The 23,772-nt window shown below is 36.5% G+C and overlaps 1 protein-coding gene across 3 annotated transcripts in view; it reads right to left on the reverse strand.

Moving 5' to 3' along the window:
- st6galnac3 (ST6 (alpha-N-acetyl-neuraminyl-2,3-beta-galactosyl-1,3)-N-acetylgalactosaminide alpha-2,6-sialyltransferase 3) overlaps positions 1–23,772 on the reverse strand; it is a 94,151-nt gene that overhangs the window by 57,203 nt on the left and 13,176 nt on the right. For all 3 annotated transcript variants that reach the window (XM_044133673.1, XM_044133675.1, XM_044133674.1), the window contains exon 2: positions 6,762–6,938. In XM_044133673.1, coding sequence (XP_043989608.1) covers positions 6,762–6,938 — 177 coding nt within the window. The remainder of the gene's footprint in view (positions 1–6,761; positions 6,939–23,772) is intronic.

A 23,772-nucleotide genomic window follows, 5' to 3' on the forward strand; every position in this document is an offset into this window, starting at 1 on the left:
AAGGCTGTATTTTATGAACTGTAGTACAGCCCTGCAGAAGCTGCACAGATAGACACTAAAGGAAGTCATAAAGTGCTTAATCTTTAATTAGAACTGTAAACTTTGGATTTAGGTAGAACCAACTGACAAATGGCAACTCCTCAGTTAACTGTGAAGCAATAATACACACACACATAAACAAATCACAATATTTATAACGGAATAAATATTATTCCGTTATAAACGAGTGTCTGTGATGTATTTTCCCTGAGATTTAATCAGTTGAATTTTTGACGCCTCAACAAGCTCTTACTCTGAAATGACTCGAGGCTTTAGGTTGATTTGACTCAAACCTGTTCTTAAACTTTTTTTATCAGCACACAGCTTCAGATATTACAGCTAGAAACCAGTGACCAGGGCTGAACTCTGACCTGAACAACCAGATACATATAAAGACAATTACAAAGTCGGCCTTTTATCACCTGAAGAACATTTCCAAGATTTAAAAAACTAAAATCTCAGCAACATCTAGAGAAGCTCATCCAAGGCCTTTTTTCCTTGTTATAAGTGAAATAATCTGCCAGTGGAACTGGTACATTTTCATCAATATTAAGGAATCATTGACTTAAAACAAGCTCAGATATCTTGCTGAAAAGTTCCAGTTAGTTTTCTCCTATGTGAAGTTTACTGTCATCATAAGATGATATGTCATACTTTAGTTTACAAACTAAACCAAAGATTTTGGTAGGTTTTATACCTAAACCAAATTTTGTTTTATACTAAACATAATTTAGTTTTATACTTAAATATTTAGTTTTATGCTTAACCAACATTTAGCTTTACAGTGAAACCTCGCTGTAACGCGGTTCACCTTTCAAAGCTTCGCTGATTTTTTTGTGCAGTTTTTTTTTACAGTGCATTGTGTTCTGCGTCCTGATTGGCTAAACAGTCTCTGCACTTCTTCTCTAAATACCGTAATGTGCCAAAAACGTTACAGTCTTTAAATATACTTAATGCTGCTTGGCAAATTTTGGCAAATATTTTTGCCCAGAAGAAAAAAGAGCAACAATAACTTTTGATAACTATGATCTTCTCTCGATAAAACTCACCTGCACCTCAGGCTTCAGAAGAAAAAGACACTGGAGAGCGAAGTGAGGCTGCAGCATCTCAGTCAGAGGAACAGTGAAATAAACGAGTCACAGTTTGTCCTACTGTACTTCATATTGATGATTAAAATGATTATTTTACTGTAGCTATTTGTAAGAAAGCGTTATATTTGTTAAAAAAAATGCTTGGCCCTGAAAACAGGTTTTGTTCTTTGGTTTCAATGTAGAGTATTTAATTATGCTGAATAATAATTGTAAAAAATAAAGGTAACAACTTCACGGATTTCGCCTATTATTGGTTCTTATCGTAACGCAACCCCCCGCAAAAAACGAGGGTTCAGTGTACGCCCCTCTAATCCAGAACAAACAAATTTAAGATCAAGAGAAAGCCTCAGTATTTTTATACATGTAGACCAACATTTAGTTTTGTACTTTAAGCTTTTTGTCATTCTTTTGCTTTTGTTGTTTTGTTTGCATTTCCTTCAAATTTATGTATAAATTAAATTACCTCAGCTTACCCACAAGTGGGTGTAAATTTTTAACTGTGAAGAAATTAGTTAACAAATAATTTTGATAATCCAAACTGAGCCAAAACAGAGAAAGTTTTCCTTTTATAAAGTGTATGTCAACATCTGGCTTCAGTTGGAAATGGATGTACAAAAGCTGGTCTAATGAGAACAAATCCTGGAATCTAGTTACCAACAAATCTTTGTGATTCAATAAAATGTAAAGTACCAGTAATCACAACAAAGTGCATTTTTATAATCCCACTAATCCCAGCACTCAGCAGAGCCTCAGATATGAAGGCATGAGTGTGGCTAATATAAAGTGGGTTATTTAAAAATAAAAGCTGCAGACACAGCCGTCGTTAAATTAAAGCGCTGGGCTGTGAACTGAACCTTGACGTTCGTTAAGTTGCTTTAAACTCAATTAATTAATAAGTAATAATGATTGCATTAACAAGCTGTAAATCACAGCGTCTCTGTGGGAATTTAAAGTCCTTCTTCCAAAACTAAAGTCTTTGCTGTCTGTGCAGAGATCTAATTCTGCTGCCGTCAAATAATTATTTTTGGTGCTTATTTGTCTCTGTGCAAATAAATCTTCTAAATTAAGTTGGATAAAACATAAGGGCAAAAAAAAGTCTGAATCCTTGAAACAATTTGGGTAGAAAATACCAGATGAATCTTCCACAAAATCTCAACTGAAATGAAAAGTTAGTTAATAGATCAGATGCATCTCTAGATAAAACAATCTCGCTTTTAATGGTCTGGTTAGAGGCGGACAAAATAAAATCAAGCAAGAAACGCTGAGAAATGCAATAAAAACTGAATTCTGATTTAACATCAAAATGCACGTCATATAATCTGCAACTTATAAAAACCAACAACTTTAATTAACTACTAACTAAGACTGAAAGTAAATTGGTCAGAAGCTAATAAAACAGCTTGTCCTTTCATTTTAATCTCAGAGGTCTTTAAACATTCAGAAGCCCTGATTTTAATTCAATTCACAGAGAAAGACGTCGAGTCTCTCCACTAACTGATTAATAAATAATTACTTTGCTAATTAGGAGAACAAGTTTGGATTGGGCGATCCAGTTTAGTCAATCTCCTGTTTGAATTAGGAGCATTAAAGACGACAGAAGGGAAATATGAAAAAATCTGAGCAGATGCTTCTATTAAACTGGATAAAATCTAAAGATTTCTCCTTAAAGCTGCAGTATGTAACTTTTGTAAAAGAATATATACATGTGTAAAAGATCGACCAATCAGAGCAAGGAGGCGGGTCTTAGTGCTGTCAATCACTCTCCTCTGTTTCTCTGCTGTTCCTGATAGCATAGAATGTAACTGTAATAACTGTAAGTTGTTAGTTACAGCACATTTAGCAGCAAGTACATGAGGACAATTGACAGCGCTAAGACCCACTTCCTGACTCTGATTGGTTGTTTTTGGTCAGAAGTAATGCATTTCTACAAACAGCAATAGTAGCTCAGGAAAGAGTTGGAACGGATTGATCTTTTCACAGATTATCCGTCTCATATTAAACTGGACATGGTGACAATTTTAACAAATACACAGAAAACATACTTTCTAAATGAAAGTCACATACTGCAGCTTTAACAGGAAGCATGCAGAAGAACTTAGTTTAACATTTCAGTCACTTGCCAAAGCGAACAGACAAAAATCAGGATGCAAAAGTTTCTGCTCGGCGTGTGACGGACCAGAGGGCATGAATGCAAAGTGCTGCAAGACAAATGTTTTGTATTTCTTAGAGAAAGCAGAACAGGAACAATAAATCACACCTGCAGACAGACTCAATCAAATGAGGAAAATAAGGCTGGGAGCTAAGGCGGCTTCTGCTTCTGCCAGGTTATGCATAATACATGCCAGGGAAATGACACCGCTCGGTGGATCAGGTAACACCGTCAAACAGAAACATCTCTGCCTCTCCAGGCTGGATTGTTGCTCAAATGCTGCCGCAGACGGTAAAACCCATCGCTTCCCGTTCAGGTTCACAGCAAAGAACTAGTCTGAGAAGAGCGAGAGAAGCAAAACGAGGCGAAATTCTGCAGAGGCTGCCTTCCTCTTCCAATGACTTCCCTAAATCTCCACGGGGAGAGGCCGGTGATTTAAGCAGGCTCGTCTGAAGGCTGGAGGAGGCGCAGACGTAGAGATTGGTGTAATGCATGATTGCCTCTGGGCCCGTGTTTTGTAGATGAAAGTCTCCAGAGGCAGAGGAAGATGCTGCGCATTAATCTGCCAATATCAACCCTATTTTTTTTTTCCCCAAACGAGAGACGTCCACTTCTCACGAAGGACGAAGCGTCTTCTGCAACTCTGAGAACAGCCTCCAAACTAAAACCTTCATCTCTTTTATCCTCATCCTCCTTCACCTCTTGCTCCACAGATCTTTTATTTATTTGTGTGGCTATTTAACACCTAGAACACCAAAAAGGATCTGATGTTTCAATTTAAAAATACTTTTAGGAGTATTCTTACTACACTGTGCTTTTTACTTTTACTTTAGTAATTTTATTATAAGTATCAATACTTTTACCCAAGTAAAATTTCTGGATTTTCTGCCCACTGAATGAAAACCAAACATGTTTTAAACAAACAAGACTCACACCTGCAGTTTTTGTTAAAGTTTCTTAAGTTTTTTATGGAAAGAAACTGAATTGAAAAACATTTCTGTTGCCTGATTTAATTTTTTTTTGTTACTGATACTAATTATTGTCGTTTTTGTCCTTAAAATACCAACATTTACACTTAACTTTATATTTTTATAAATGTGATGATGTAATTTTTAAATATTAAATGATTGATAATTTGATCAGACTTTTTACCAAATACTTCTTTTTACTTCTACTTGAGTAATTTTATTTTGAAGTATTTCTACTTACTTGATTAAACTTTCTAGATTTTCTGCCCACTGAAGGAAAACCAAACATGTTTTAAACAAAGATTCAACACTCAGACTCACACCTGCAGTTTTTATTAAAGTTTCATCAGTTTTTTATTGGAAAAAAAAACGAACTGGAAAAATTTCATGTTACCTTATTTTATTTATGTGAATTATTGTCATTTTTGTCCTTAAAAATTCAAAATTTCCGCTTAATTTAATATTTTTAAACATCAAATGATTGGTGTTTTGATCAGTTACAGTGAATTAAGGAAATCTTTACGAAGATGCTGTGTTTGCATTTCATATTCTCTTACTGAAATGATAAGTTAACACCAATAGATGCTTGAAGAATAGGAAATTAAATATTAAGATTAGAGAAATATAAAAGAAAAGCTTCCAATAAAAATAAGGTGATTTCGTTTTATTGTATAGTAATAAAATCCAAAGTGTAGGAAAAAACCCAGCAGAGAAATCCTGTTAGAGTTGCTCAGCAACATCAGTCAGCCTGAGCGTCTCATTTCCCTCCATCTTCAAAATGTGTGACGGTGTCTTCCTTTCCTCCGTCTAGTTTTTCTCTCTACATATATTTATAACTTCTGCTGAAACACAGTTAATAAATCTGCCTCAGCATGTCTTGGCGCCACATTATGCAAAAAGAAGAATCTTACTCTGAAAATATCCAAATAAAACTTATTCTATGCATTCCTAAGTCACACATTAAGAAAATACTTTTATGAAATAACCATGTGTATTAACACAAAATAAACTATAAGGTTGTAAACAGTGACATGTATAAAATGTTGAGTAATTCTGCTCAAAGTTGATGAATGAACAAGAACTAGTTCTTTCTGTTGCTTTTCGTTTGGTTCAAAGTGTTGAAGCGGTGAACAATCAACATGAATCTATTCAGTTTTTATGTGAACTGAAGATTTTGACCAGAAAAATAAAACCAAAAGTGAGAAAATGATGCAGTCTGTGCAGCTGTCATTCAGAGAGCAGCTTCAAAGGCCATTTTACTCAAAACAGGGACAGAATTTACAAAATGGGCGTCAAGCTGAACTGAAGATTGGAAACAAGATTTCTGTCTGGACTAAAATAAGTCAAAAGTTTCAAATCCCCTCACGAGAAACTTCAAATTGAGATTAATGTGCTGAAACTGACGCAAGGGAGGAGAATTCATGGAAAAATGACAAACTGCGGCTTTGAGAAGACCTCTTAATAGTGGGGTTAATTTACATAAAAGGCTTCTGATGGGAACACATTAACCTTCACTGAGCGTGATGGACGCCTCGCATCCCGCCTCAATCCCTCACAGTGCAAGATGAAAATTTAATGGTCAAAAATGACAAAAAGACATTTTAAAATTAAATCTGCTCAAAAGAAACACATCAGTTTAGAAAAAATCTGTTTTGTTTTTTTTTTGCACTTTTGTTGCATTAACAACAGGATGTTACTACTGGTGGAAACTACAAAGAAGAAAACAACAAGAAGCTTTAGGATGATGACGTTTTTCAGTGACTTATCACATGAACAAACGTATTCATGTGTAATTTTAACTCCAATTTTTTTTATTTAAAGGAAACATCACAATTACAAAAATGTGTTTTTTCAACATTTTAATATCGACAAAGTGTATGAAACTGATTAAGAATGTTCTGGTAGTCTGGTAGGCTATTGCAACCTTTGTTACATTTTCAGCTCCTGCGGTTCTGTTTCACACAGCACTGTGTCAAACGAACCAAATCCTTAGGAAAACCTGTTTCCCTCTTCACCTGTGGGGGCGCTGCGCCAAGAACCACTGAAGGAAACAACATGAAAACCTCTGAAGAAGACATAACTGCAACTTTATTCATAAATGTAAACACAAATGGAGTAGCGTCAGATATTAGCGGCTGTAGGTTTTTGCTTTTGGTTTTAAAAAAAAGTGCTGGACTGTCGCATTTGTTTTGGTTGTATTTACCCAGAATGCACTGTGATTTATTCCACTTCCTGCTTTTGGAGCAGTCTCAGGTGTTGCCGTTTACATACTCATCCAAATTGCATCAGAGTTCACTTCAAGCGAACAAAAACGCAGGTTTTAAGGCGAACCAGAGTTGACTTTTTTTTGGTCTTCATCAGAGTTTGATCAGCTTTCACAAACCAACTGAACTTTCTAGATAAAAGATAAAAATTTTCTAGACCAAACAGGGCTGGTGTGAATTAACACTAAATATGGAAAAAAATAAACTTCAGCTGTAGATATTCATCACATGTGTCGATGCTGTCTCTCACCTCCTGTTTTGGGATGCTGACGTAGCCCAGGTGAGGCTTGAAAGCCTTGTATGACTGCTTGGAAAACATCCAGTGGTTGCTGAACGTCTGACCGAAGTCTGGCATCTGAGAGAAGTTCACCACGACCACAAAGAGCGAAACCACCACAATCAGGCTGGTGGCGATAAGAGACTTCTTCTGCGGAGAGAAAGGAAGCAATAAGCAAAATCTGGAGCTAATATTTCACGTGATTCGCTGGCTGTAAATCCAAATGTTGACATAGATGGACAAATCTGAGGCCAGACTGTGGTGCTGGAAAACCAGGGTTTCTGCAGGTTTCACCAACTCGGATTTAAGACTTTTTAAGACCATTATGAACATAATTTAAGACCTGTATCACAGCAGAATTGTACAAAAAAAATGCAGATAAATAAATAATAAATAAATAAATAAAAAATGCACAACAGAAGTGACCCAATAGTGAATGTGAACATCATTCAACCAACTGGTGATAAATTTGAACTTATCCATGATGGATGTAAAAAAGCTAACCAGCTAGCAATGGGATATTTGCAGCTAGCTGCCAAGACCTGCAACCGCCTCGGGTCACAGAACGCAACTCAAACTAAAGCCACATGAGAAAAAAAGAAAATTACAAAAATAAGATTAAATAAATACTCTTTCCATAACAGAATTTAACATATGTGACTAACACATTTAAGAACAACTTTTTAAAATGAATTAAATAGATTTTAAGGTCTTGATTATAGATATAGAAAATTAAGCCTTTTTAAGGATGTGCAGACACCTTGTAAAGTTTTTAATTTTGAAAAACAAAACAGGATTTTTTATACAGCAAAGCAATGCCTGGTGGTGGATCTTGGGATATGGGTGGTTGCTCAGGGCGGCATCAAAAATGGGGCCTGACAGTCATGAACACAGAAATAAAAATATATATATAAACAAGTGTTTTATTGCTTTATGAATGTGAAGTGAAGTCATTGGATTGTTTACCAAATGAGACTATAACATGTTTTAGCATTTGGCTAAAATATGGCTGATTTGTACTCAATATTAATGAAGGTATAGAAATTGTTTCATGAATTGTCTGTTGGTTTGTAGTTTTTCTTTGGTTTTTAGTGATCTGATAAAAAAAACATGCAAGTATTTAATTACAAAACTGGATTTTCACCAAATCGCGACTTATAAAATCAGATTTCAACCTGTCCAGGTGGAAATTAGCATATTTTGCTACAACCTGGTGCCATGCTTCTCTCCTTCTAAAAGGTTAATGAAATGATGTACACTGGCCCTGCATAAATAAATAAACAATACAACCAGGAGAAATCTAATTTACTTCCCTTAATTGGTTGGTGGCCTGCAGAAAAAGGGTTTTGTCTCTCAGACGTTTCACAGCCACTTTTTATTTTTAAATAACAGCCATTAGATACCAAAGAAAATTCTCTATCAAAAGAATAACGCGGCCCATTCAAAGTCTACAGAGTAAAGACTAAAGATTCAAAGTCTTAATAACCTTTCAAGTTGAAGCTCATTTGGAACAAATTATGAGTCATGAAAGTGGATTTGAGGAGAGCTGCATCAAAAATGTCTGAGAAGAAGCGAGCTTTGCTCCCCATGAGAAGATGTTTTCAAAGCAGCAGAGGGACTTTGAAGAAAGCGTTAAACTCAATCTTTGCCTTTTTGATTCAAGGCTAATGACTCAGTGTAACATCTTCCCTTAAGATCCAAGTATACGAAGGCCTCTCCTCCTCCTTCTACAGTCAATTTGCAGAGATTACCTCTTAATCTCGGCTCCCTGAAGCACAACATTTCATCCCAGATGTGAGGGAGAAGATATACTTTTATAAAGCCAGCTCAGCTTTTTCAAATGTTTTAAAGGTGTGTGTGTGTGTGTGTGTGATGAAAAAGTAACGAGTGGATGTTGGTCCACCAGCTGAAGTAGATACGAATTCACATCATCTATTAAATAAAGTCTGTAGAGACAAACCAACAATAGAGTACCTCCAGGAAGATCAATGGGACTTTAATAAAACACTGAAATGGTCGACTCGTTCAAATACAGCCGCAGCAAAAAAGAAAAGTACTATTCTAGGGTTTAATCAGGAAATACTACAATGTTCTCTTCTATAAGAAACTCACAAAACAAACATCAGATTTCACACTAGCTGCGTTTTCATTCAATTGTGCAAATTGTAAATTCACTGAATGGAAATGCCACTTTTGCCACGTTAGAGTTAAGTGGGGTTTTTTTTTCAAAAACTAGATGTTACTACTGGCAGAGATGACAAAGAAGACGACAGGAAGTGGTAGAAGGATGACGGAATGGTATGTTTTTAATGATTTATCACGAGAACAAATTTAATCATGAGTGAATTTAATTGTGTTTCTTATTTAATGGAAACAATGCAACTGCAAAATTGTGCTTTTTCAAAATTAGTGGAACATCAACAAGGTTTTGCAATATTTGCATTGGAAACTCAGCCACAGATTTTATTTTAGTGTATGAAATAAAAGACTAAATGGGGGGAAAAAATCAATACTTTGCAGAATTACATAGTTTTCTCACATCTTTGTTTAGTTTTTTTGATGGTTGCAGACATTGGAAAAAGTAGTTTTAACCAATTTGAAAGTTTAGACAACCAAAGTCCAAAAAGAAAAGCTCACAAGAAGGCATGTAAAACTACTAATAAAGTCCACTTTAAACGTTTGCAAAGGATATAGAAACTTTCATTTCAAACCTTTGCACATCACTGGCATTTGGCTCCAACAACAATAAAGAAAAATGGACGCCAAACTCAAATATAAGCTTCCCCTACATGAATAAAACTTCTGCACCTGTTATATAAGGCAAGAAAGAAAGAAGTTCTTTATTTTTCCATATTTTCTCCATGTTACCTGAGCTGACTCACCCATGGGATCTGCATTGCAGTGCCACAGAAAAATAAAACTCGCTATAAGATTCAAGGTCCAGAGGTTCATAATATAAACCTGAACTGACTTGTTATTGCAGCACAGCGATTGACCAGCGGGACAGACTGGCAGTAACATATAAATGTACCTGTGTAAACTCCAAGTGTTTTGCTAAAGGATTATGAGCCATGTTCACTTTGCATAATCTGCTTTCTCTCAGTTTTCTCCAAATAAAGCAGCAGCTGTGGCGACATTGTTTTACAGATGGCAGAATCTGGAGGTAATGGGTATTATGGTCCAGCAGAAAGAGCTGAGAGTGATGAATAATGGATAAGCGATGGAGGAGGAAAGGTTTCACAGAGGAGAAGCAGAACTGGAGCTCAATGCACAGAAAACACAAGAAATCAGGATGTGGTAAAAAAATAAATGAATAAAATAAATTATCTGATTGCTACAACATCTCAGAGCCTGAGGCTGATGATACAAGAGGTTTCATTTTAACTCGCGTTTACTGCAGGAAACTGCTAATCCAAACAAACAACAACTGCAGCTTTTGGAAAGTTGGTGTTTTCCTTTGAAGTTAATCTGATGGTGAAGTGATCGGATGCAGTGGAACAGCAAAAAACGTGGCTGCGAGCTCTGAACTCCAATATCAAACATCCTAAAGGAGGCGGCGGCGGAGGCTTTGCATCATCAAGACCAGATCAAACAGCGGGTGGTGCAGCAGGGGTGAAGCTAAAAAAATGAATAAAAATGGTGGCTGCTAAGCTGTAACAGATGTAGGCAGAGCACCATGCAAAGGCATTGATTCTGTCACTTTCAGTCACCTCACAACTAAAACGCTTCAAGATTTTTTTACAGGGATTTTATGTGACATTTTTCACCCACTTTGAAACAAACTGCACTGAAAAAAAAATAAAAAATTTACCAGGTATTTTTGTCCAGCTTCTAGTGCAAATATTTTATATCAACTTGAAATATGACAAAACTAACTTACAAGTAATTTTTCAGGAATAAATACGAGTTTGTAATTCTTTATATTGGTGTAAAAACTGGCAGATTATTTTAATTTTATTAAAGTAAAAAGTAAAGTAATCCTCCAATGGAATAACTTTTACATCAAAATTAATGAATCATTGATTTAAACTAAGCTCCTATATCTTCCTAAAAAGTTACTTGTAAGTTAGTTTCATCTTATTTTAAGTGAACTAAGATATTTCCACTAGAAACTAAACTAAAATTCTTGGTAAGATTTTGTGTTTTTGCAGTGTGCATACAGAAATAAATTAATTATTGCTGGAAAAAAGTCATACGAATAAATTATTTAGTAATTTTACTGATACTTGGAAACGGGAGTCCTGCCTTGAATGTGACTGAGCGGATATAAAGATTAGGGTGATGGTAATGAGGCCTTCCAACCTAAAATATTTCTAGCACATCTCCAAATACAATCACTAAAATACCAGTAAAAATGTACAAAAAGCTGGTCAATTATGAGAAGAGTTTGATTTCGATAATAATCAATTAATCATTGAAAAATGTAACAATAATTTTCAACATGCAACATTTTGATGAAATGTAAATAAAAACGTGACATTTTTTGTGACAATTGTGACATTTTTCTTCAAAATGAGACTCCTTTTGTCTCATTTTTAGTAGAAACAAACTTCTTGGTTGAATTAAAATTATTTAAAGGGGACCTACTATAAAGTTTTTATTGTTTTATTTGGGTTCTGCTTCTAAAAACAAACCAAGCACTTAAAAAAACATCCAGACAGTTCTTAGCAATAGATTAATGTTTTTTGATGTTCAGAAAAACAGTTGTTTCAAAATCCTCTGGAATGTAACATCACAAATCAGCAGGAAGCCGTTACCTAGCAACCCCAGTTAAGCCCACTCAGTTACCTAGCAACCCAAGCTGACCTCCAGCATGTTTGGTCAGCTGTTCTACCGCTGTACAATGGCTGCTGGGAAAGACGAGAGTTTTGCTGTTGACTTGCTATGCAGACACCACTCGCTGCATTCTTGCAGGTTGTGCAGGAGGCTCCACTTCTGCTTTTCAGAGATGTACGGTTGTACAACTGTGCATCTGTTTGCAGCCATTTTAACGTGCGATTGTAAACGTTGAATTGGGGGAGGCGTGGCCAACAGCTCAAAACAGGCAGAACCGATCAGGTTAAAATATCTGAGGGTGATTTTATGCAAAAACATGCAGTATTCAATATGTTCTGAATGGACCACACACGCATCATAACATGTTTAAGGAAGCATAATAGGTCAGCTCTAAGTACAGGAAGAAAATATCTTGTAGGCTGCTGAAGACATCAGGCTGTTTGAGGCCCTGAACCTACAGCCAGACTCTCCAGGATTTGAAGTAAAAGCATTATTTTTCGCTATGCACATAAAATTACAGTGAAACACATTAAAGTTTGTGGTTGTAATGTGACAAAATTGAAAAGAGGGTTCAAAGTGTGCGAATAGAGCTGTACTCTTTCATGGCACGCTGAGATAATTTGATGCAAAAAGATTCCCTACGAGGAGCAATTCTGCCTTTTTCCAGTTTCTCCTTCCGCTTTTATAAAAGCTGCATATTACAAAGGGGCACGGCAAGTCTGCCCTATTTTATTAAAAAATGCAGGTCATTTTCTGAAAATGTGCAGTAATAGCCTATCATCAGGCCTCCATTACGGGGCTTGAAACCAATTCCTTGCAGGATGTTTCTCCGAGGGAGGCTGGAAACAACCTTGTGCTCGGCCTGCAGAGCTGAAAAACCTCGGCCTGCACTCAGGAGGACAGAAAATTTTCTCGTCTCCATCGACCTCGACCTCCTTGTCACAAATCACGGGGGAAACGATGTGTCAGAGTCTGGAGGCGGCCGGAGGCCTCGGCGTGGGCGTCACGGGGCGCTGAACCTCAGCCGGTGGAGAAACTCCAAACTGGCGCCTGTTCATCCATCAGGGGGACGTTAAGTCAGATCATCGAGCCGTGAGACGCCGCAGCGAGGAGCGGCCCGGCAGAAGTGCAGTACAGTGGGAGAGCGGAGCCATTATCGCCGTCAGAGAGGCGGCAGATGGCTATAAAGTCCGAGCATTAAAGCTTTTGGTCAATGTTAAAACATTTTCCTTGAAGACGACAGCCCATATGCGACTGTGTTGACCTTGTTTGGCACCATCGGATCGGCCGATGATGGCCGCTAACTGAAGCGCTATTTACAGCCGCAGCCTGGGGACGTTTTATTTAATCTACCCCGGCTGAAAGCTTCGAGGGGGCCATTTCTGAAGGTGCTAAAGCTTGTACTCCGATGGACTATTGATCTCGGTTCTCTGAGTGTACCGGATCACTGGGACCTGCGACACAAGAGAGCCATAACTTTCCTTCAATCTCTCCTGCAGCATGTCAGAGGAACCACAATCCACCCAGGATGAGCCAACGATCGTTCTGCACTGGGACGAAATCAAGGAACTGAGGGAGCTGTGCATCAGAATGGAGAACTTTCACCAAACACCATCAACTGTTTCCTTTTAGCCTCGGCAGCGTTCCCTCAGACCCCCGCCAGCTGCCACCCCTAGCGTTAGCATCAACTATTTCCTTTTAGCCTCGGCAGCGTTCCCTCAGACCCCCGCCAGCTGCCATCCTTAGCGTTAGCATCAACTGTTTCCTTTTAGCCTCAGCAGCGTTCCCTCAGACCCTCGCCAGCTGCCACCCCTAGCGTTAGCATCAACTGTATGGCTTCAGGCTGATACAAACAAAGGTTAAGCCACTTTTGGTTGCTTGCTCAGCGTTAGCATCAACTTTGCGTTCTTCTTTGCGTCCATTTGGAAAATAAATCTCCAAGCTTTAACTTTCTGATTAATGTTGCTTCCATGGTTTTATGTCATGATGCCATCCATCTATTTTATGAAGTGCACCAGTTCCTCCTGCAGCAAAATAACCCCACAACATGGGGTTGTTTATGGGCTAACACCCCCCATATTTCACAGTTAGGTTGGTGCAACCACCCAGTTTTTCTGCCAAATGTAAAGATTGTCATTTTGGCCAAACATTTCCACTTTAGTTTCATCAGACTAAATGATGTAAGTTTTTATTCCTGCCTCCATTCCCAAACTCTAATCTGTTTTATGTTGCTGGCTTCCTCCCCACTGAGTGGTCATCCAGGCTTTATTGGTTTAAAAAAAAAAACTATAAAATTGCTCAAATTGAAATTACAAAAATAAACTTGCTTAATGGAAATTTTGAAAAATCCCACGTTTTTCTATAAGGTTGAATTATTAGTGTATTTTGCAAAAGTGTGACGGAAACACTTTATTCGAATCACAAGTCATGTGACCGACAGCTAGAAATCACTAGAAGAAGGAAGAAGGCGACAGGAAGATTGTAAAAATACAATCTTGTGTTTTCTCAACATCAGAGGAATAAGTTTTGAGCTCATTTGTACAGAAAACGCAGCTTTAGCCACCATTTTCACAAGGTTTTGTTTTGGGGACCAGCTGCACATTTTGGACTACAACTTCATTCATTTCTGGGACGCAGAACTCCCATATGAACTGGTATTGTTCATTGTTCTTCCTGATAGCTGATTTATTTTTGATTTATTTATACCCTCACAAAAGACAACTGCATGTGTGAGGTAAAATAAATCCACAAATTTGCTTCCAATTAATCAATCAATCTCACCAAGCCATGACATCATCATTAGGGCTTTCTCATTTAAGAAACAGAAATAACTTTGGTAATCCAAAGTTATTTCCAACAAAAAAACAGGAAACATTTAGTCTCATTGTAGGTCAGATAAAAGGTTTTTATTGTGTATGTAAACATCCGTTTCCAACACAGATTCATCTAAATCTTTTAAAAATGGAGGAACATCCAGATGCAATCGGAACTGGAAATAATTTTATCTTAATTTATTCTTAACCTAAACAGAATGTGTTTGATCTAACATGATGATGTTTATGATGGCAAAAGCTTATATTTATAGGTAATGTGACTCAATTACAAATATAGGTTAGCTTGTGCTTCCAATGATACATTCTGAAAAAGGATGATAATGTAACTTTAAACTAAAAAAGGTTTTAAAATGTGCATTTTTGTGTGAATTTAAGTCAATAATTTATCTTCAAATGTATAACAATGTGATTTGTTTTCCAATTCTGAACCCTTCCTCTTCAAAATAAGAGACTCCACCTCTGTACCTAACCTCTCTGGCTGCAGTTAGATTGATATCATCAGTTGTGTGCATGAAAAACACTGAAAGTCCATTTTAGCAGCTAAATATTTCAGTGGACAGGAAAGTTGCAACGCATTGCAGCAATTTAAAAGCAGGAAAACTCACAGATTCACACTGGAATGAGAAATGTCATTTGATAAATTGTGCAGATCCAAATTACAGAAACAATTCACACCCAAAATAAACTAAAATTGGATTTTATTTTTATTCTGGTTGTTCAGATTTACTTTCCTGCAACAGAAAGTAAGAAAACAGTTTAGAACAAATTTAAGTGTAAAAAACCACCAGGTGGTTAATCAGGGGTGTTCAAAGTGCGGCTCGGGGGCCATTTGTGGCCCTTGGACTGATTACAATTCAAAAATGACTAAAATTTCTTCCATAGATGCAAATGGAGAGTTTTGATTTGCAAGCAGGGTAGAATTATTACCAACACATTTTTCTAACAAACTGTTTGACTTTTCATCCAGAAATGTACCAAGCATTTTGAAAGAGTGTGAAATAAAATTATTTTAAATAAATTTATTCAATTGAGCCCAAAAGAAAGTGAAAACAAATGAGACTTATTAGGCTGATTGTCGAGGAATATAGAAATGTATTTCCAGCAAAAAAACTGGAAAGTTCGGATTTTCAAACGTTGAAAATTTTCAACTTTTGAAAATGAGAACATTTTTAAAAGACAAAAGATTTTTACTTTTGAAACTCAGAAATTTACAAGTTTTTTCTAGAAAATTTCTCAAATTATTTACAAAATTTCTGAGTTTTTTTTTGCCAGAAATGTACTCCGACATATTGTTAAAATTTCTCTCCAACAATAAACATCCTTTTTGGAAAAAAATTAAATAATAATAAAAAAAATGGACCACTTTATTTGTTTCTACTTTCTACGTTTGGACACCATTAAATTAAATAAAACCTGGTTTAGCAGGTTATTTTTTCCAGTCATAAAAAATGATTACGTTCAAGTTGTTCCATTTCATTAACATTTGTTAATATCTTAAAAAAAGAATAAAAACTGTAAACATTGTCCAAACACAATCTGCATCCGTTTCTCTGCTGTTTTCCTATAATGTGGGTATTAAACCTCCAAACTGAGGAGTTGCCCACAAGGTGTGCTCAGTTCACTAGAGTGATGAATGGAAATTCAAGGCAAATTAGCTGTTTATTTCCTCATACATATTGTGCAATCACAATTTCACCCCCACCAGGCTCTATCTGGGCATGAAGAGAATACAATTTCCCACAATGAATAATCCCCCAGCTCAGTAAACAACAGGACCGCGCCGCAGTTCAATCTAAAAAGTTAATGGCAATGGGTCTTGGAATAATGAGAGGTTCAACCTGAAGGAAACAGTTTGTGTTAAAAAAACAACAACATGTCTGCCAGCTATTTTTGAGTGTCTCCTGGGCAGCAGCCACAAAGAAAAGCTGAGATTACATTTGCAATGCAAAATCGCTGCTTCCTTCCCCGGCACCTGATTCCTGCCATCACGCTTCAGCGGCCAGTTAAAACCCAATTTCAATTAAGGCGTTTAAGAAAATACATTTAGTCTCTCTCCCTCAGACGTTTCTCTCCGAGGTAATAAAACCCAGATAAACAAAACTCTGCTATCGGAGATTGAAAGCGTAGAGCTGTGGATGTGTGGACTTCATTCGTGCCGTGTTTTTTGAAGAACGTCTCACTTCAAAAGTCATCCAAGTACGGATAATAAAATATCGTTTCCCCAGAGGAGGAAGAGCCTGAGTGTTTGCTGCCAGTAACAGAATCACGTACAAACTCCTCTCCGAGTTTCACCCACTGGAGGTTTCACTGCGTAACTGGGAACGAGCGTTAATGCAGTTTGCACGAGTTACAGCGATCAGATTTGGATAACGGCGCAGTAGGAAAAAAATTTATAGAGAAGAAAAATTTCAGAGCCTGAAAAGTGAAAAAAAATGCTAGAAAATATTCAGAAATGTTGAGATCGATCTCAGAAATTTTCTAGAGAAAAAAAATCTTTTTTTTCTTGTTTCAAAAGTGAAAAGTTTTCTTGTTTTTTGGGGGGGTTTTTTCAGATTATTTCTGATATTATTATCAAAATCTCTGAGATTTTCTAGCAATTTTTAAACTTTTCAAATTCAAAAATTTCTCATAATTTTCAAGGAAATTTCAGATATCAATTTTTTAGAAAATCTCAGAAATGAAAATCAAAATGTTTCAGTTAAGCTTTTTAAGTTCTTTTTAATCTCAGAAATGACAATTTGTTTCTCAAAAATTTCAGAGGATAGTGTCAAAATTTCTGAGTTTTTCCTGAAAATATAAAACTTTTCATGCTCTGAAATTTCTTATTTTATTCTATATTTTGTGTTAGCAAATTTAGCATCAAATTTTAAATTGGTAGGGCGTGGCAATAAATTTATTTTATCAATGAATTACATTTGCTCTTCATGAAGATTTAATTTTGGGATGAAATGCGTTATTATCTGGTTTATAAGGATGTTCTATAGACTATATTTATTTGGACTTTGATTCCAGGTCATCTCACAGAAGAGAGGAAATAAAAACCATTTTTTAAAATATTTCAGATCATTTGTAATTTCCTTTAAGTAAAAAAACTGAGACAAAAGAAATTCATTCAATTTCAGAAAAATAACCTTTAGATGTATTTACAGCGTGTTTCCTCCTTTTGGTTTGTTTTCCTGAGAGTTTGTGTATTTTTCCACTAAAAAAAGATGAAATGGAAAAATGTGACATCAATAACGACCTTGAGCTTAAGACAAACCTAAACAACAAGGAATGACTCAAATTATTTCCTTGAAACATTTTTTTGTTATTTCACCCCTGAAAACAAAACACAAAAAAAAAACAAATAAAGAAGAAAATCTGTTTTCCAATGAAAATATTTCAAGATGACGTCGTTTGTCTCATTGCTGATCTGATGCAGGATGCTGATAGAGAACACGACCAGCAGAGGGCGCAGTCCGCTTACAGCGAGGTGATGCAGTGACCTTGTGATGAACGCTTTCATTCATTCATTCATTCATAAAAAAATGCAAAGGGGAAACGATCCATCCTATTTCTTTTTATTCTTTGCTGACTGAAACAAAAGAGAAACAAACACATTTTGAGGCAATGCAGGATAAAAACCAACAAAAGAATAAAGGCTTCAGGACGTTTTATTGTACAAAAAAATTGTAGAGATGCCAATTTGTTTGTAAATTTGTTATTGGATTGTTTATATTATGTGATTGCAATAAAGATTCGTGTATCTTTATGCAGTATTACACAGACCTGGAACATTTTCAGAGTAATAAAGTGACAGATGGTTTGAGTCAGTTTTGGAAAAATCCTGCTGGCAGGAAGAAGGTAGAAGAGACAAAATAAAAGCTGGTTAAGAGCAATAATCTGAGATAAAAAATAAAAATAAAAAAAAATATTCATTAGTATGATTAACAGGTTGATGCAATAGATAAACACATTTTATCTTTGTTTTATTGTCCTTGGATGAGACTAACAAATAAAATTAATCATTATTGCTATTAGGAATAGAAATAACTTTACTGTCATATGTTTGTTCATTATCTCCCTTTAACACAATTTTTAAAAAGTCAAAAATGAAAACACTTTTTTTTGTAAAAAGGTGTGATTTTAATGCTTTTGTGTGCATTAAAATCACAATAAAACTTAAACTACATTGAGTTTTAAAGCCTGGGAATAAAAACTGTTTCATTGTTTTCATACTTCTGTAACATCTACCAAAAGTAAGAAGTGATTATTATTATTGTTTTAAGTTTTGATTTTCCAAATCAGTTTTTATTCTGACATTGAAGGTTTTTTTGTTATTTTTTCTGTCAAATAGGCTGATTTTTATTTGTAAAGACAATAAAAAGGGATAAAACATCCAAGGGGGGAGCACTTTTCATAGGTGGTGTACAAGCAAAATCTGAAATGAAAACATTTCTTATACATTTGTCTCCAAATAAAACATGGAGTGGATTTGTGTCAATTATAGATTTTTAATCATATTTATATCTTTAAAAAAATAGAAAGAAAGAAAACATGATGTTAATTTGTGTCCATTTAAAATTTTAAACACATCTATGTCCAAAAAAAGAAGAAAAAAAACAAAACGTGGTTTTGTCAATTTTACAATTTTAAACAAATTTATCTCCAAAAAAATATTTAATTTGTGTCAACTGTAAATGTTATCCAAACATAAACCTTTCAACAAGCCGTTTAATTGCTTTTATTATGAAAGATGCTCTTCCTGTTAGTCACCATTTGGAGTCATGAAAGATTCAGGAGGAAAAAAATCAGCTGAAAGTGACATTAAAGCCTCTATTCCAGATGCCCACGTTGACCAGCGTCACTTTCCCTCCTCTGTGCAGAGCAAAATGTCCTGATGTTGTTCCCCGAGTGGTATCACACTTATCAGCTGCGACATATGAAAAGCAAATCCTTCAATCCAGGTCAAATGAACACTAATCTGTTCTGCTGGCGTCGAACTGGATCATTATTGAGCCTGAAGCAAAACGTAGCATCTCAATCAGGAACGAAAAGGAAGAAGTTTGATTTTTATGCAGCTTACGCAAACAAAAGGTACAAAAAAACATTTTAAACACAAATAAACCAGCATTAGTGAGAGTGAATGTAAATCTGCAACAGGGAAACCAATTGGACTAATGCATATCTGATATCAAATGGAAATAAATCCCCACAAGTACAGAGGATTAAAATCCCGACATCATTCACGTCCCCATCTGGAGAGCAGGAAGGAAACTTTTGCATCTAGGTGAGTAAAAAAACACAACGTACCATATGTTCAGAGACAGTTTGGTGATTCTCTACGGTCCGATGCGTAGGCTGACGCTTGAGAAAGTGCAAAAAAAATTCTCAAAGTGAAAGAAGGAAGAAGCTGTTCTTCATGGTAGAATAAAGTTTATGTGACGGTTTTCAGTAGATCTGAACGTTTTGCCGGTAAAAGCTGCTGCTGCTTCAACCTGAGTACATGAACAGCAAAATTCAGAACTTGTGTTTGCAACGTTAAATGAAGGTATGCTGGTACAAAAGGACTCATAAAGATGACCTTGTATGCTTCCTTCTGACAGGTTAGGATAAGTTTATGGGCTATAAAAAATCACGTCTGTCATAATTTTTGCTCAAAATCAGTTTTAGAAAATGAGATTTTATTCTGCTCAGTTCTGCCTTTCAGAATGAACTGTTTCAGGGTCTCTTGTCACTTTAAATCCATAAACATTTAACGTAACGTTTACACTACCGGGTGAAAATGGCTACAAACAGATGCGCCATTACACAACCGTACATCTTTGAAAAGCAGAAGTGGAGCCTCCTGCACAACCAACAAGAATGCAGCAAGTGGTTTCTAAATAGTAGATCAACAAAACTCATCTTTTCCAGGAATACAGAACATACAGAACATAAAACCAGCTGACCAAACATGCTGGAGATCTGCTTGGGTTGCTAGGCAACGGTGCTGGGCCAGTCGATTGTGACCAAAAAACACTAACTGGGTGGCTGGGTGGATTATTTTAAGTGTTTGTTTTTAGAAGCAGCAGAAAAGTGTATTTTGCTGCAATATGCAGCTTTTATTTTTATTTTTTTAAATATCTTTTGTAAATATTTATTAAAACTGCCACCATGTTGTGACAATATAATACAAGACAGGTAATCCATGAAGAGATTGATCTCCTCTAGCTCCTTCCTGAGCAACTATTGATGAAATGCACAAAAATAACCAATCAGAGCCAGGAGGCGGGGCCTAGCGCTGTCAATCATCCTCATGTAGGGTCTGGAAATGTGCTAATGGTTGAGAAAGAACTGAGTTGCAGGAAAACTGTTTATCCACCGTCATTGGTGGCTATGCTAACTAGCCTTAGCATTTCCAACATGATATGCTAGCTGCATTGTAGCAGAAAGGAAGAGGCTGAAACGACAAAATCAGCAAATGAGTCTGTGTACTCCAGTTATCCATATTCAATCACTAAATAAGTTGACCATTAGGCCTGTCATTATCACAAATTTTGCTGGATAAAAAATTGTCCCAGAGTTATTGAGATAAACAATAATATTGTTTTTTTGAGGAAAATTTTCAAGCAATATTATGGTAAAAATGGCAGAATAATGCAAGAACAAATTCTCAAATATCAATAAACTTTAAATTCTAATGAACATTTAATAGCATAACTGGAAAACATATGAAATATCCAAAATAAATACACAAAAACAACAGAAATAGCAAATAAAATTAGTTATGAAGTTTCCATTAACAAAATAATCCTTCAAAAATAAAGGGCTAGTTGAGACCAGAACACCAGACTGAAGAGTTTTATTATTCGGTTTTTGATATAAACGGAAAAACAGTAAATCATGCAAATGGGAATTATTGAGTTTGATCGTTTAATCCAATTAACTGTTCCAGTAAACAATGGTTCATCCTTTGAGTTCAAGAACTTTTCCTCCAAAGAAACCTTGATTACTGCTCACTTTAAAGAAATCCATTGATTCTTCAGAGAAAGATATAAAGAGATGAGTAATTTCTCATTCATTTTAAGTTTTTTAACCCGTTTCATTTAAAGTTTTGCTTTCTCTGAAAAGCACTTTGGGCTACACTTGTACTTGAAAAGCTGCATAAAAATATAAAAATGAAGCTGAAAGAGAAAAAGAGCCAACCTGGCCTGCAGAAAGAGGCTGCTGCAAAGATTAAACGGCCCTTTGAGTTGCAGGTCGAGCCAGAATATCTCAAGGCATTCAGACAGAACCAGAAAACGGCTTCAGCTGCTCACTTATAACAAGAGCCCCTCCAGCTTTACTCTTCTGTGATATCTTAGGGTCAGAGGCTCTGTGCTCACGGCTGCAGATGGCCCGCAGGCAGGAAGGACCTCGCTGCCGGCCAAGGACAAAGCTACCGTACTGTAAAGCATCAGCTGCTCTCTATCTGCCACAGATGTCCTGACGTTGGGCCAGATGTCATCTCTGCACATGAAGCCTGGAGTTTCTCTGCAGCAGAATCACAAGAAGGAGAGGGCGGGAATCCGTTTGTTGTGAAAAACACAGACTAGGGAAAATCTATTTCAATTTGCCAAATGCCAGAGCAGGATTACTGACATTTAGCGACTGATATTTTCCGCGAAACTCAATGAAATCCCTCCGTAAGTCCATAACAGAGGCTCATCTCACCGACGGTGATTACGCGCAGCAGGACGCCCGCTCGGAGAAATCTGAGCAGATATATGAAAAGCTGAAAAGCACACAGACATCTGAGAGGGTGGAAGGGGTGGACAGGCAGACGAGGCGAATTGCGGAGCATAATTCAAGGCGGAGAAGCAAACACGCTTCTTCTTCACTTCAGAGGTTTTCCCACAGGTGTTGTTTGTTAAAGAAATGTTTCAGAGAAAACAGAAAAGCCAGGAGAGGTTTGAAAGCAATAAATGGGATTTGTTGTGTTTGGAGTTCAGCCTTCGGAAGGATGACGACTGAAAACCCAAAACAAACATGAGTTTTGTCAGCTTTACTTCTAAAATATACTCTCTGCATAAAAAAACAAGAAGAAATTTTCAACAAGTTATAAAATCTGTTTTATTATTTTCCTAATTCGACTGTTTCTCTTAATTTTTCTCAATTCATTTTAACCATATTTATCATCAGAGGTGCACCGATTGTAATTTTCAGGCCGATTACTGATCTTGGGTCGCGACAACACAGTCAAATTTGACGTACTGTAATTCTGCAACGCTTTAAGTTATCTGAAAATTTTCAACAGTTTATGAAAGGGGAGACGTTGAGATCGTTGATCGGCCAACGCTTAAATGTGAAGCTGATTTTATCTGCCGATTTAATTCAACTTCAGCACAGATCTGAAAATCATCCAATGTCTTCTTCTGCAGGTTTGACTGGCAGACCGGCCCACCAGGTCATGTCTGCAGTAACAATATTCACCCCACTGTGGTCAACTCAGGGATTTACTGAACAACATTTCAGACAAAAAAAAATTGAAATGGACCGACCTTGGAATCGACGGGTCAGGCTTTCTTTCAGATCAAAAACTGCATTCATTGCATCCCTAATAACTTCCATTTGCGTAATTTATTGTTTTTGACTTTTCTCTCTTTCTGCCGAACACTGGATGATAAAACTCTTCAGTCTGGTGTTTTAGACTTCATAATTCATTTTATTTGTTGTTTCTGTTGTTTTGTTTATTTATTTTGGATATTTAAAATGCCTTCCAGTGTTAAATGTTCATCAGTTTATTGATCTCTAAGATAATGTGTTCCTGCATTATTATGTCATTACTATTGTATTACTTCAAAATAGTCTCAAAACAACAATATTTTCATTTATTGCAGTAACTTCTGGGACAAATTATCATCCAGCAAAAGTTGTTATTGTGTCAGGACTGTGCATTGGCTTAAGTAGGTGATTTATTATTTAAAACCCTGGAATGATTCTGCAAAGAAGAGTGGGTTAAAATTCCTCAACAGTGATGCTTGCCATTCGAAGGGAGTACAAGCGGTTAGCCGTGACAGAAAACAAAAACAGAAGATGCATGTAGGAGTAGAAACCTTAACACGCCTGCAGCAGAAATTTCCCTGACTTTTCCGTCAGCTGAGGTTTTCAGATGGTTAGCAAGCAAAGTGCTTTGATTTCCATTAATCTGCTGCTTCTGAATTTGCACAAAGAGCTTCAGCAGCAGCAGCATCATGGAGCTGGAGCAGCTGCTGGATACAATAAACAAACCATCCAGGTGCATCGAAGGCCACCCGGCCGCGCTTTGTGGTAAACACACGGCGGGTGTTTGGGCTGCAAAACAACAATACAGCTCACAGAGTCAGAGTGTGTTGTGTGAAAAAGCCCTGCGGCTCCGCTGCGCCGCGCTGACA

This window comes from Gambusia affinis, linkage group LG12, assembly GCF_019740435.1.
Source record: "Gambusia affinis linkage group LG12, SWU_Gaff_1.0, whole genome shotgun sequence".
Taxonomy (NCBI): Eukaryota; Metazoa; Chordata; class Actinopteri; order Cyprinodontiformes; family Poeciliidae; genus Gambusia; species Gambusia affinis.